The sequence below is a fragment of the Carcharhinus amblyrhynchos genome, chromosome 13 (assembly GCF_965287045.1).
Source record: "Carcharhinus amblyrhynchos chromosome 13, sCarAmb.v2.hapA, whole genome shotgun sequence".
NCBI classification, from domain to species: domain Eukaryota; kingdom Metazoa; phylum Chordata; class Chondrichthyes; order Carcharhiniformes; family Carcharhinidae; genus Carcharhinus; species Carcharhinus amblyrhynchos.
The window spans coordinates 10,673,514-10,689,375 of NC_137336.1; the positions used below are offsets into that span (position 1 = coordinate 10,673,514).

At 46.0% G+C, this 15,862-nt stretch overlaps 1 protein-coding gene across 2 annotated transcripts in view; it reads right to left on the reverse strand.

Annotated features, from left to right (window-relative positions):
• tbc1d9b (TBC1 domain family member 9b) overlaps nt 1–15,862 on the reverse strand; it is a 55,047-nt gene that overhangs the window by 17,399 nt on the left and 21,786 nt on the right. For both annotated transcript variants that reach the window (XM_080201277.1, XM_080201278.1), the window contains exons 8-16: nt 15,340–15,492; nt 12,828–12,978; nt 9,379–9,593; nt 8,467–8,584; nt 6,309–6,594; nt 5,530–5,659; nt 4,721–4,819; nt 3,106–3,174; nt 503–743 (exon numbers count right to left, since the gene is read on the reverse strand). In XM_080201277.1, coding sequence (XP_080057403.1) covers nt 503–743; nt 3,106–3,174; nt 4,721–4,819; nt 5,530–5,659; nt 6,309–6,594; nt 8,467–8,584; nt 9,379–9,593; nt 12,828–12,978; nt 15,340–15,492 — 1,462 coding nt within the window. The remainder of the gene's footprint in view (nt 1–502; nt 744–3,105; nt 3,175–4,720; nt 4,820–5,529; nt 5,660–6,308; nt 6,595–8,466; nt 8,585–9,378; nt 9,594–12,827; nt 12,979–15,339; nt 15,493–15,862) is intronic.

Consider the following 15,862-nt stretch of genomic DNA (forward strand, 5'->3'; position numbering starts at 1 on the left):
ACTCCAAGTGGGGTCGCAACCAGAGTCTTGTACAGCTGCAATATCAGGTCTCCCTCTGCCTCACAAAGTCAAATAGTTACCATCAACCACATGAGAACATCTTAGGAAGAGACCAGAAGCAAGCCTGCTCTTCCATTTAACAAGATCATAGCTAAGCTTCTATTTCAACCTCTACTCACTGTCTTATCCTCATGTCCAATGATTCTCCCAGTGTATAAATATCTCTCAATCTCTATCCTAAAATCTCTCAATCTCTTTCTTAAATCGACTTATCCATAGCTCTCTGGGTTACAGAATTCCAAAAACACTCAACCCCCTGACCAAAGGGATTTCTCAACTCAGCTCTGAATGGTCAACTCCTTCACCGGAGACTGTGAGCTCCTTGTTCGAGACGCGCACACAGAGAACAGTCACTCGATAAATTATTGGGAAGTGGCTTGGGGGTTTCTGTAGGACAGCTGCCCGAGGAACCTTCGAGAGAGGCTGGAAAGTGAACACGTACTCAACCCAGTGACAAATTCCTTGAAGCTGATGAGTGAGTCTTTGTTTTGGTCCAAGAGGCGGAACATGCGCCCAGCGAGGACCTGGGAATGCACTCCACAAGTCCACGGTGACAGAGCCATGAAGAGCTCCTGGAACTGCTCTGCGTCGATGCGATACTGCTCCAAGTATGGCTGGCTGAGGTCGTGTCTCTCCGCTGCACTGCTGCTCCCACCCCAGTAACAACTCATCAAGTGCTTGGCCTGAAAGGGAAAGAAAATACTACGGATGTAACAACTTTCATTTACGTAGCAGCTTTAATATAGTAAAATATCCCAAGGTGCATCACAGGAGTGTTATCCAGCATTAAAACCCACATAAAGGGACATTAGGGAAAGTCATTTAAAAACTTAGCCAAAGGGATAGGTTTGGAAAGGGGAAGAGAAAGTGTAAGGGTTTAAAGAGGGAATTTCAGAGATTAGGACCCAGGCAGCAGTTGAAGTTGAGAGCACCAATTGTGGAATGATTAAAATTGGAGATATGCCAGTGGCCAGAATTGGAGGACGGCAGAGGTCTCGAGGTTGTGGAGATTACATAGGTGGAGGGACGGAGAATGTCCATGGATGGTATTTATGTGGACTTCCAGAAGACATCGAGCTGAATGAGAAAACACAGCTGAACAGAAAGAGACAGACAGTAGGGCTAATAGGTATTATACTGTAAATTGGCAGGATGACTAACATCCTACATAGTTGATAGGATCGGAAGTTACAAATCCAAATTTGCCAATGAGACAAAGAGTGGGATTTTCCAGCGGTGCTCACCCCAAAACCGGAAAATCCCACCCGAAGTGAATGAGCCTTTCCACTCAACCGCTACGATTCCAGTGAAAATTCGTCCCAATTATGAGCAGCATCATATGCAATTTGGATAGAAGTATACAAGTATGGAAATACTGGCCGGGGGTCCCGTTTCCAGTCTCCCCCCACCACCGCCCCCCCCCGCCCGGGTCTTCCAGCCCCGCCAACAGTCAATGGAGTTCCGGTCGGCCCGCTGCATCTCCTGTGTCGATCCCACCACAACCCCGGAAAATCCCCACCACTGATAGATTAAAAGAATGAAATCCACCTGCCACAATTTTTCCACTCACCTGATGAAGGGGCAGTGCTCCAAAATCCGTGCTACCAAATAAACCTGTTGGACTTTAACCTGGTGTTGAGAGACTTCTTACAGTCCCTCCCCAATCCCATGCCGGCATCTCCACATCATGGCTAGTTTTTCCAAATTTTGTGAGGTTATCCTCTTTGGACTTGAAAAAGGATAGCACAGTGGCCTTTCGAGATGGTGAAGGCCTCAAAATGGCGGTGGATCAAAAAGAGTCAGGAGTCGAGGTGTTTAGAGCATTAAAATATTACAAACAGGCACAGAAATTGATCAGAAAGACCAGTGGATGCTGATCTTTACATCTGGAGGAATAGAATACAAGAAAGCAGAAGGCATGCTTCAATAATACAAAGTTCTGCTGAGACCACACCTGGAGTAGTGTGGGCAGTTCTGGGCATTGCATCTTAGAAAGTGCAGCAGAGAACGACATCTCGCTCCAAGGGTTACATGATGAGGACAGAAACAAAGAAAATTACAGCCTTCTGCCCTCCAAGCCTGCACCAACCAGGTTCCCATCTGAACTAACACTTCCTACCCTTCTAGGGGCCATATATATTCCTCTATTCCCATCCTATTCATGTATTTGTCAAGTCGTCCCTTAGAAGTCACTATTGTATCTGCTTCCACCACCTCCCTGGCAGTGAGTTCCAGGCACCCATCACTCTCTGTGTAAAGAACTTCTCTCATTCATCTCCTTTAAACCTTGCCCCTCGCGACTTAAACCTGTTCCCCTAGTAATTGACTCTTAATGTTTAACTCCCTTGCCCACAAGAATCTATCCAGTTATTTATGATGAGGGGCCATAGTCTAAAAATTCAAGGCCAGACTTTCACGAGTGAAATTAGAAAACAGTTCTCGACTCAAAGGATGGTAGAGTTTGGAACTCTCTTCTGTAAACTGCATTTGATGCTTGATCAGTTGTTACTGTTAAAACCTAAGATAGTAGATTTCTGCTAACCAAAGATATTAAAGGATATTGAACAAGACAGGCCTATGGGCCAGAATGTTACGGCCGTAAATGCCAACATTGAACAGAGATTTGACTGGGGCGCCAAATTCTCCAACCTTGTCACAGTGAGAGCGTGGCATGAACGGTTAATAGGGTTGCACCCTTAGAATTCAATCACAGCTCATCCACGATCTCACTGAATGGTCGAGAAGGCTCAAAGGACTAAATGGTCTCTTCCTGTTCCTAAGGTCTCGATTAACATTATCTGTTATCCTTCTATATTCAATGTATAACAATCCTATGCACTCCAACTCCATCCATTTATCATTCCCGGGAACATTCTGGTACCCCACCTCCACAGCACCACCACCAGTGGCTCTCCACCCCACATACTGTTCCTAAGGTTCTAAAAGTTTGCTGCTCAAAGTGATCCATGATACTCCACCTGAGGCCGAACCAGTATTTTATAAAAGCCAGTTTGAGTGTTTAATAAGTGGGACATATCCACTGACCTTGAAGAGTAAATAGAGTTCCTCCAGCTCCTCGATACTGAAAGCCGTTTCTGTCAGGATAGCACGCACCTGGAAAGAAATACCGTCAATCAGGCTGACACGGTGGCACAGCGGTTAGCATTGCTGCTTCACAGCATCTGGGACCCGGGTTCAATTCTAGCCACAGGTGACTGTCTGTGTGTGGAATCTGCACGTTCTCCCCACGTCTGCTCAGGTTTCCTCCTCCAAAGATGTGCAGGTTAGGTGGATTGGCCATGATAAATGCGCAGAGTTACGGGGATAGGGCAGGGTTGCCGGCCTGGATGAGATGCTTATTCAGGGAGTTGGTGCAGACTTGATGGGCTGAATGGCCTCCTTCTGCACTGTGGGGATTATTTGGAAATGAAACATTGGTCAATCAAGGTGAGAAACAAGCCCACATTTTGGTGACTGTGGATTCCTATCAAACTGAGTACGTTCTTGCAATAATGCATGAACCTCACTCAGGCAAGAGGCTGTATGAAAAATTAACATTGAATGTTAATTGTATATATACTGTGTTAATCTGAGGATTTACTTATGCCCCTGTTTCTCTTATATTGACCTTTTCAAATAGGGCACTTTATTTCTAATGGGTTTACAAAAGAAGGATAAATAGACACAATTGAGGGACACTTAGCAACCTCTGGTTGGATTAAAAGGGGTATCAATAAGCACAGGCTGAAACTTTGATTGTTGAGTTAGGAGATGTCTGCGTCTAATAAGTAACTCTGTAAACAAAAACGAGTGAAAGTTAACAAAGAGTAGGCTTCAGTTCCAGCCGTCCCCAATGGTTTTCTGAAAGAGCACAGAAACTGTGATTCAGACATGAGAGGACAGTGCAGAAAATGTATCGAACCCAAGTTAAGTTGCTGAGGGTCAGATGTAGCCTCAACACCTTGGAGTCAGAGGTCGTGATTCAAATCTATCTTCAGACATTTGAGCAAAAAATCCAGACCAACACTCCAGCACAGTACTGAGGGAGTGCTGCACTGTCAGAGGTGCCTCAGGGCAACAGTAGAGAGTTGTGGGCTGAGTAGGGACAAATAAACAAATGCTTTTTAAAAAATTCATTCATGGGGTCTGGGCATTGCTGGCTGGCCGATATTTATTGCCCATCCCAACTTGCCCTTGAACTGCTAGGCCATATTTCAGAGAGCAGTTAAGAGTCAACCACACTGTCCTGATGTGTAATTCATGCCCATGATCAAAAACAGTGGCAACTGTCCAAGTGTGGAGTCAGAAGAGTACAGCCATTTGTTAGCGAAATTATGGGTGGGATTCTCCAGCCGTGCTCACCCCAAAACCGGAGAATCCCATCCGAGGTCAACGGACCTTAGCGTGGTCTGACCTCTGCCTGCTACGATTCCTGTGGCAGGTGGGACGGGAGAAATCCCCCCTACGTTTTTACCACATCGTAGGGATTTTAACTGAATTGGTCTTGAATATCAAGGGAACTAAATGTTGGTTTTGCTTGTGAAGTCACTCCACGAGAGAACAAAAAAAAAACCCCAATGCGTCAATGTCCTTTTTGTAACAGGGGCATTGTGAGGCTGACCAGTTGTCTTCAAGGCTGCGGTGAGACTACTTCTCTTACCACACTCCGTTTGGCTGTGTCCTCCAACGTCTGTATGACCTTCAGTCTCTGCTTGAATCGCATCTGTTCAATCGCATCTGCCCTGATCGACCCAAATTTCTACATATAGAAAGAACAAATTGGCTCCTGAGAAAGTTGATCTCAGTCAGTTATTTCACTGCCACTTTCCTGCCACTGCAACCCTTTCTCTCCTCTCCCAAGGACACTGCCACAAGCTGAAGTGAGATTTACAAAGTCAGCATCAGGCACTTTGGGGTCTACAACCAGGAGCCAGGCTTCAAAGAAATCCAAGGTTCTGAAGTTCCTGGAGTCGGATTGGTTAAGAGGCAATATTTCTAGCAATTTAACCCCAGGCATCTCAGTGCCCAAGATCCCCTTGAAGACTAATCCCTTGTTTGAAGTAGGAATGTCAGTGGGTTGGGGGAAGAGAAACACTAGGCTCACATTCCCACCTCTCACCTTCTCCCCCCACATACCAGTTACAATGATCCGTTCAACTCAAATGGTATGGAGAATGGGAAACCTACAGCAGCTGCAACTTCCACTCCTACAACCCTATAATGGCACTGCAAAGTCCCACTAATGACATGGGCCTGTGTGTTGGCAGATCAGTTAACAAGCTGGGCATTGAAGGAGGAGGGAAGCCAGGGGGAGAACAAGAGGGAGAAGAGTTATCCCAATCTCAATCAATTGACCCATCAAATATTCTTGCACAACAAATCAACCCCCTCAAGAGATAAAAAAAGGAGCAATCCTGAAGGAGTAAGCCACTGAATTCAAGGGGAGGTCCTCATTACAGAATTACTCACCTCATATGATGACTTAATCAGTTCAAAGATGTCTATTTGCAGTGGAATGTCATCACCATTGGTGAGTAAAGCATGCAGGTGTGGGATTGGCGGTGATGTACTCTGCTTGTTGCAAACATTGTCCAGGTACCTGAATTAGGGAAAATGTAAATTTAATTCACGGAGCGGTTATTCCACAAGCACAGAAACCAACATTTTATACTCAAGTCTAGCACTCAAACTGAACAATTTCCAAATGTGCGCAGCTAGTATCAGCATCAAGATAAAAGAGTAAAGCTTTCTCTATATTGTCTCCCATCTAACACCCCCAGGACAGTTACAGCACGGGGTTAGATACAGAGTAAAGCTCTCTTTATGTCTCCTATCTAACACTCCCAGGGCAGGTACAGGACAGGGTTAGATACAGAATAAAGCTCTCTCTATACTGTCTCCCATCCAGGTCAGGTACAGAATGGGGTTAGATACAAAGTAAGGTTCCAGCTACAACATCTCATCAAACACAATGCTAAAAAATCTTTGGAATGCACTTTCTGAAGGGGTGTGGGAAGTAGAATCAACTGGAATCTAAAAGACAACTGGATAAGTATTGAAGAGGGCATATTCGCAGCACTACATGGGACTAACTGGTTAGTTATTTCAAAGATCCAGGCATCAGCAAGCGGGACCAAATGGCTTCCCTCAGCACCATAATAATCTACAAAAAAAAGTGTATAATTCTGTTAGCGCAGCATACAAATTAGTTTGGATCTGGCCAAATAGAGACCAAACCAGTCAATCACCTGCCAAGAATGGTCATGGCTTCTCCCTCATCAGAGCAATTTAACAGCTTCTCCATGTTAGCCTCCAGCACAGCGAGGGACACCTGGAAAATAACCTTGATCCCCTCATAGAAGAAGCAGTCAACCACCACCACGGCACTTTCAAATGGCATGACACTGAGGAAGAGTGTCAGGAACCAGGAGAGAGAGATGGTACTGATAACCCCCAGCTCCTGCATCCACTCGTACAGGAGGGGAAGGTGCTCCCGTGTCAGGTCCTCAAACACACCCTGGTCCACCAGTGCACCTGCAAACAAAAACAGACAGGAGAAAGATAAATGCCCATCCTCCGTTGTTCCAACAAGCAAAGACTATCAACAAACAGCCTTATTCCACAGGTTTTCAATTCCAACAGCAGTCTTCCAGCTGTAAGCACAATGCACAAATTCAGGGACTCTACTGCCATTCTGTCAATATTAATCCCACAGCAAGTACAGCACGGGGTTGGATACAGAGTAAAGCTCCCTCTTCTCTGTCCCCATCAAACTCCCCCAGGACAGGTACCGCACAGAGGCAAATACAGAGTAAAACTCTGTCCACACTGCCATTCAGGTCTGTGGAGCAATGGATAGTACATTGGGTTTATAGAATCATAGAGTCCCCACAGTGCAGAAGGAAGCCATTCGGCCCATCGAGTCTGCACCGACCACAATCCCACCCAGGCCCTATCCCCATAGCTTTACTCATTTACCCCGCTAACTCCCTGACACCAAGTGGCAATTTAATATGGCCAATCAACTGTGGGAGGAAACCGGAGCACCCAGAGGAAACCCACGCAAACATGGTGAGGACTTGCAAACTCCACACAGTCAGTGAACCGAGCCGGGAATCGAACCCGGGTTCTTGGTGCTGTGGGGCAGCAGTGCTAATCACTGCCCCACCCCTAATTAATTGTAGGAATGTTTGATCCCTACAACTTTAAAAAGATAACTGTGTGTAGAAGCAGAAAACATTCGTATGATTCTTAGTGATTACTTTGGAAGGAATTTAGTATGGGTAGCAGGGGTCTTGCCCACCTAAAGTTACCAGCCAATCAAAGTCTGGCCAATCCTCTGAACTCAACATTTGCTAAACTGATCCTAGTGTCAGGGGGATTAGCAGGGTAAACGTGTGGGGTTACGGGGATGGGGTCGGTGCAGATTCCACGGGCTGACTGGTCTCCTCCTGCGCTGTAGGGATTCTGTGAGTCGACATGATGCTTAATTTGCCAATAAGAACAAGCTTCAAAATGTAGGGGCAGCCAGTATGTTACAGTCAGGAACGGTGGAAACATGCGAGTGTGGGACTAGAAATAGAACACAATGAACAGAAACGACCATTTGCTCCTTTGAGCCTGTTCTGACAATTGTTAGAAATGTTATTTAAGAATAAACCACGTCTTGCTTCAGAGTGAATTGAGAGCCAGTTATGCTCATTGAAACATGGGCCGAATGGCCTCCTTCTGCACTGTAGGGATTCCATTTGGTTTCCTTTACTGTTTGTTTTGGTTTTTCTCTTATTTTAATTTTAATTAGCAGCGCACCTGCTCTACGTACTTCTTTGATTCATTCCCTGCGCCGTTGCCACTCCCTGCCCCGTCGCCACTCCCTGCCCCGTCGCCACTCCCTGCCCCGTCGCCACTCCCTGCGCCGTCGCCACTCCCTGCGCCGTCGCCACTCCCTGCCCCGTCGCCACTCCCTCTGGCCCAAGAAGATCAACTCTTCCCCCATTCAGTTTCTCCTGTTTCTCCAGCTCACCACGATAACTGCGAATATCCTTACCTCCAAAAATCTACATCCATGAAAATTTTTAGTTGAGCCCTCAGACTCTAAAGCTTTTTGACAGTTTCAGATTTCCACTCCAGTTTGTGTGAAAATGATGCTTCCTGATGTCATCCCCGAATGATCCAGCTGTAATTCTTCTGGATTTACCTCACCAGAGGAAATAGTTTATCTGTATCTACCTGGTCAACTCTGTTAATCACTTAAAACACCTCCCTCAAGGAAATGCAAGTCTCGTCCACGCAATCTGTCCCTATAATGTAACCCTTCTATCTCCAGTTACACTCTGTGCTGCAGGTTCCTCCCCAGCCTGAGGTGCACTGGCCAGAACTGACAGTAAAATTACTGATTCAACTCACCGACTACCCTGGTGTTGTAGTAATCAGGCAGCATCCGCTCGCAGAGGGCAATCAGGAGCCAGAAAGCCTCTTCTTCATTGCAGTACAGTAACAGGACTGAGGTGACGATATTCATGGCCTGCAAAAGGGACAAGGAGGACTGAGGTGAGAATCTGGACCATCAGAGCAGTGCACAGCGCGCAGGAAGTGGTACACACTCGTGGGTGGAGGAGGGGCAGTGAAAGCGGGGGAAATGACTCAGTTGGTTCAAGGAATAAGTTCCCTAAGTTGATTTGAGCTTGTTTAAAAAAAAAATTTAAAAAAAGGAATAAGTTACTGAAGCACATAACCCAGGACAGTGCTGTTCATCCCAGTGTTCGCTGATCTCAGCGGAGTAGTTAGCTGGGGCATCACAAGTTACCTCAATGTTCCTGGGATAGGGACAGTGGATTGACAGGAGGTAGGGATTGGCAATAAATGCTGGTCAGCTGGTGACACCCATGTCCCACAATTGAATAAATTTATTTTTTAAAAAAGGTATGCTGTGTGAACAAGTGTATATATATGTGTGTGTGTGTCTGTGTGCGCGCGCATCTGCATTGGGACAGGCATACGTTGAGGTGTGTATGTCCCACCTCTCAAGGGCACCAGCAACATACGCAATAATCCTCAAGGGCGGTGAATGCACTGAAAATAGCCAGCACTCACTCAGCACTTAAAGCAGAAGCTGCTAAAATTCCCTCAACTTTAACCACAAAGCACAGGCCCCGTATCTGCAGTTTTTCCTCTTCAATGCTCCACCAGCTGCTGTGCCCAAAACTATGTCAACGGCAGGAAGTTGTTCCACGTAAGAACAAAGTTCGTACACAAGGACCTCCTAATGCCAGAGAAGTTTCCTGTCCTGCTGGGCTGGGCGCGAGCAGGGTCAATCACCTGGCAGTACCCGATGTTGGGGTTGCGGAAAGCGTAGGCAGTCAGCACCCTCCGCAGGGCAGCAATGCCCATTTCGTTCTGGAAGGCTGGGTGTTCCGGCATGGAGCGGTGCAGGTCCCTCTCAATCTCCTCGGTGGCCAGGTTATACTTCCCTGTAGACTCCTGCACCAGATCAGAGTAATACCCTGGGTGCGTCACCATCTCATTCAGAGCACCTAATGGGAGCAAAAGAATAAAAAACACAATGAAGAGGTGGGGGGGGGGGGGTAAGTTAACTCATATCCAACAATAACACTCACTCCTGAATGTATTTCTTGAGTTTGGAGACTGTGAGGAGGGGCGGATACTCTGGTTAGAGGAAGAGAGATAGTTGATCTTCTATTTATACATGGGCTGCACAGCTTCAGGATCCCACAAATTGATTTACAACTAATTAATTACTTTCGAAACAAGTTGTAATAAAGTGACGTCCTCTCAAAGGCAGACAGAGCTCCCGGGTTTGTTAGCACTCATCAAAGTGACTGCTTCATTGGGTCAGACACGTCCCCAGGACAGGTATCTCAGAATTTTCTGTATGATGAGGTAGCTGGAGTCGATGACCAGTTGGACCTCACCCCCCCCTCCACACCAAGGCTACACTTCAAGGATGACATGAAGGTCCTAAACATCAATAATGGCACCTGTGAGTTACTAGCTGATGAGCAAGGTAAATGCTGCCATCTCTTGTGGACCCGTGTGCACCACCACAATGACCAATGGCTATGGCGGATGCCAATGCTGGAAGCTACAACCCCGCAAAACACTTGGTAGCTTCACGAGTGACACTTGTGGCAGAATCTGCCTCTCAAAGATTGGCCTCTTCAGCCACCAACACAGGTGCACCATATGAAGCCACCCCAGCTGAAACGGTTTGCTGTGCATCCATTGTCTTTTGTAGATGGAAGGATTCAATGATGATGACTGTTGTAATATTGGAAGCATGGCAATCAATGAGTGATGTGGGTATGCCGACGTTGGACTGGCGTAAACACAGTAAAAAGTCTGACAACACCAGGTTTTAGTCCAACCTATTTATTTGATAATATACTCACTAGCTTTCGGGGTTACCCCCTTCGTCACCATTCACCTGACGAAGGGGGTAACCCCGAAAGCTAGTGAGTATATTATCAAATAAATAGGTTGGACTAAAACCTGGTGTTGTCAGACTTTTTACTGAATCAATGAGTGCACAGAGAGTTCACACAAACAGCAACGAGATAAATATTGGCAAACTTCCCCGCTCTTCTTCAAATAGTAGACACAGTAAGAAGTCTCACAACACCAGGTTAAAGTCCAACAGGTTTGTTTGGAATCACAAGCTTTTACAGCGCTGCTCCTTCATCAGGCGAGTCCCAAAGCTCGTGTTTCCAAATATACCTGTTAGTCTTTAACCTGGTGTTATGAGACTTCTTACTGTGCCCACCCCAGTCCAACGCCGGCATCTCCCAGATCATGGCTACCTTCTTCCACAAAGTGACTGAGATTTCTTTTATGTCCACCAGAGTGCAATGCAGTCTCTGACAGGGGTTAAACACCCCATCTGAAGGATAGCCTCTCCCACAGCACAGCGCTCCCTCTGTACTGCACTGGAGGGTTAGACTGGATTATATTGGACGTGAATACACAACTTTCTGAGTCAAAGGTGACAGTGCTGCCAATTGTAAAGCTGGATGAAAGCTGTTCATTGTAATGAACCAGGGACTTCTGGCTACGTGAAAGAGGTCAAAAGCGATCTATTTTTACAAAGATGGCAAATCCCACTGCCTGCTTATTAAAGACAAAGGCAGTTAGAAATGTAATTAGGGATCAGGAGCCAAGACATTGTAGATGAATGGGGAACATTGTTAATTTGGCTAAGGACACACGCACGCACACACACACACAGTGACACACACACACACACACAGACAGTGTCACACACACAGTGTGACACACATACACAGTGACAGTGACACACATAAGCAGTGACACACACACACAGTGTCACACATACACAGTGACACACACACACACAGTGACAGTGACACACATACACAGTGACACACACACAGTGACAGTGACACACATACACAGTGACACACACACACAGTGACAGTGACACACACACAGTGTCACACATACACAGTGACACACACACACACACAGTGACAGTGACACACATACACAGTGACACACACACACAGTGACAGTGACACACATACACAGTGACACACACACACAGTGACAGTGACACACACACACAGTGTCACACATACACAGTGACACACACACACACACACAGTGACAGTGTCACACATACACAGTGACACACACACACACAGTGACACACATACACAGTGTCACACATACACAGTGACAGTGACACACATACACAGTGACACACACACACACACAAAGTGACACACACAGTGACACACAAAGTGATGATGCAGATTAGACACAAACATTTAAAGGTGTTTAAAACAGTCATCATCAGCCAAATAATTCACACCAGACATAATCCTATTCCTAAAATAAAGGCAAAATACTGCAGATGCTGGAATCTGAAACAAAACCAGAAAATGCTGGGGAAATTCAGCAGGTCTGACAGAATCTGTGGAGGCATTCGAGTCTGGATGACCCTTCGTCAGAGCTGAAAGCAAAGTAAACCAGACAAGATTTACACGATGAGTGTTGGCATCCACTGAGTGATCACAATCAGGAAGGTCTGGGTCCTGCTTGTGGACAGACTGAAGGTGTTCCGTAAAGCGGTCGCCCAGTCTGTGTTTCGTCTCTCCGACATAGAGGAGACCGCACTGGGAGTGGCAAATATAATAGACAGATTGAAGGAGATGCATGTGAAGCGCTGCTTCAGCTGAAAGAGGTGAGCAGGGAGGAGGTGAAGGGGCAGGTGTTGCACCTTCTATGGTTGCACGGGAAGGTGCCATGGACAGGAGGGTGAACAGACACTTTTAGCAGCTCTCTCAGCCTTCATCATCACCATTTACATTTCCTTTCTCCGATTACAGCCCCCTCACCACACATCCCCCACCTCCCCATTGTATAAATCTTGTTTGATTTGCTTTGATTTTAACTCTGACGAAGGGTCATCCAACCTCGAAACGTTGGCTCTATTCTCCCTCCACCGATGCTGCAACACCTACTGAGTTTCCCCAGCATTTTCTGTTTTTGTTTCATAATCCTATTCCTGTTCTGATCCCATTCTGCTACAGATTTTTTTTTAAAAAAGAGACACATCCATGTATGCAAGCAACTCCAAATTTTCCCCAAATGCAAGATTAAGGGTTATGGGGAGAAGATGAGAAAGTGGAACTGAGCCACGTCAGACCAGCCATGATCTTATTGAATGGTGGGGCAGGCTCGAAGGGCTAGATGGCCTACTCCTGCTCCTATTTCTTATGTTCTTATACCTGAGAACAGCAGCCAAAGTTCTCCTCTCAGTGACTCCGGCATCCCCTTCAGTACAAGATCGCGAGTCTTCGATGTGCGATACATACACACCCCGCGGCCAAATTCAAAGAAGTGAATGTTCCAGGATTCTTCCTTCATCTTCTCCTTGGCCTTCCCAAAAACAAAAACAATACAGAGCATCACTAATCCTTCACTCCTCATAGGAGAATTTTCTGGAAAATTTCAGCCAGAGTGTGAAGACGTGGCATGTTTCTTCCAGCCACACACTGCCCACCTCCACTCCTCGCCATCTCAAGAAGGTCTGCACTATTTTTCTATCTCCCCCCCGTCAACTCCTTCATATACACATCTTTTAGGAGAAGTATTCCAGATCGTATCTCCTCATTGCTGTCTCTGATTCTTTAGCCAATTACCTTTAATCTGTGTCCTCTTGTTTCAGTGCAGGAGGAGACCATTCAGCCCATAGTGTCTGTACTGGCTCTCCAAATGAGCAATTTACCTGCTGCCATTCTCCTGCCTTCTCCCTATAACCCTGCAGATTGGTTCCTTTCAAATAATCATCTAATTCCCTCTTGAATGCCTTGATTGAGCCTATCTTCACCACAGGCAGCACATTACAGACCCCTAGAGCTTTTCCTTGCATTGCTTTTGCTTCTTTTGCCAATAATTGCTGATCGTTTCACCACCGGGGACAGTTTGTCCTTACTTTTGTTGACTTTGAGCACTTGCCAAATCTTCCCTTAATCTCTGCTGCTCCAAAGAGAACAACCCCATGTTCTCTCTCTCCACAACCCCCCCTCCCCCAGAGCGGCCGATCCCTGCTACCAACTTTGGAACAGAGGAATTGCTATCGACCGACCTATTCTGCTTTCTGCCACGTTAGTGACTGTATGGCACAAGAATAGAGTTGCTGACTAATCTTTAGCTATCAATCTCAATCAATTTGTCCACCACAGATCCGGAGGTGAGGAAAACACTCCATGGCAGACAGCTATTGGAACCATTAGTCCAAAGTCACCGATTCCTGCCAAGCACATTACACTGACCTCACGCCATATCTCAAATTATTCATTGACCGTATCCCAAAATATCTCTTTAAGAAATCAATCTAATGTACATGTGAACAAACCAATATAATCTGAGCGACTGTCACCCAAGGAAGCCTGGTCCATGCAATGCTCGCTGAAATACTGTTTCTGCAGATTAGTTCTGAATTTACCCCCTTTGAGCTTAGGTTATATCCTCTGGTTTTGCTGTTTGGACAAGGTGAGACAGCTGCTCATGGTCAACATTATCTAAACCCTATTAGAAATAATTATATCTTAGTTTACGTAACATTAACTGTTCAGAAACTGGCACAGTAGCACAGTGTTTAGCACTGCTGCCTCACAGGCCAGGGTCCTGAGTTCTCTGGTTCCCTCCCACACTCTGAAAGACGTGCTGGTTAGGTGCATTGACCCGAACAGGCACCAGCCTGTGGCGGTGAGGGGAATTTCACAGTAACTTCATTGCAATGTTAATGTAAGCCTTACTTGTGACTAATAAAAATAAACTTTAAACTTCAATTCCCAGCTTGGGTCACTGTCTGTGCGGAATCTGCATGTTCCCCTCGTGTCTGCGTGGGTTTCCTCCGGGTGCTCCGGTTTCCTCCCACAGTCCAAAAGACGTGCTGGTTAGATGCAATGGCCATGTTAAATTCTCCCCCAGTGTACCCAAACCAGCACCGGAGTGTGGCAACTAGGAGATTTTCACAGTAACTTCATTGCAGTTTTAACGTAAGCCGACTAGTGACATTAATAAATAAAATTTAAACATTTGCCAGAACAGGTTCATGTTGGTATTTTTATTCTACGTGAGTCTCCTCCCATCCTTCCTGACCTCACCTGGTTAGTACTTTATTTCACCCTCAATTGTTTATCCACTTGAATGCATCAGTGCTGTTAGCCTCAACCCCATCCTTACAAGTTCCACATTCTCATCGCTCTACTGAGTTAAGAAGTTTCTCCTGAATTCTCTAATATATTTATTAATGGCTATTTTATATTTGTGTCCTCTAATTCCGGGCTCTCTGCACATAGGAACAAATTTCCCATGTCTATCCCATCAAAGCCACACACAATTATTCCAATGCTTGATTAGGTTGGTCCCCAAGCTTCTCTTTTCTGGAGAAAAAGAGCCTCAGTCTGTCCAATCCTGCGTGATCGAATTATTACCAGAATTGAGAGATGATACCTAATAAATCATTTCTGTATCCTCTCCAGTGCCTTTCTATCCTTACGTAAAACGAAGACCTGAAATGTACACAGGCTCCAAGTGTTGTCTAATCAAATTTAACAACTTCCCTGCTTTCCAAATTCATACCCCCTGAAACAAACCTCCTCGCTGGGATTATTTTCCTTCTATGGCTTTACTAATCCACACCATATTGCTCTCCATTTCCCACCCCCGTCTGCAGCACCTGATCTGGATGGGCTGCTCCAGCGTGATCTGGACATTCTGAATTTGCCGTACCATCTTTGGGCTGAGTTCCTCTTGTGGCTCTTTTCGGAAGATGGTCATCAGCGCTTGTGTGGTGGTGGGGGCGGCCTCGGTGTTGCCCAAGACGGCTCCTGGACTTGGTGTCGAGGGGCTGGCTGGGAAGTCTTCACTCTGATCTGGGAGAACCTGGGGAAAAAAAAACCCACAAAAAACTCACCAAGCGCCCAGAGCAACCCCCTCATCACTTCTGAACTCGGGATCAGCGCATTTCTTTCAGCCTCAAAGTTCTCTGGAGTTTAATTTTGCATGAATTGTATCAATTAAGTGAATTCCATGCATTACTGTACGGTCCAGCTGTCAGTAATTCACACACAACAACCCAAACCCAGAGCAGTGCAGCTTTCTGACGTCATCCATCACTGGGTCGTCTCAAAGCCAGGAAGGAAGAAGCAAGAATTTCTGTCTTCACGGAGGAGGACGTGAATAATTTGCCGAGTGTTAGCGATGGAAAGGTGGTAGGAATGGAGGGTCTTAATGACATTACTGTTACTAGAGA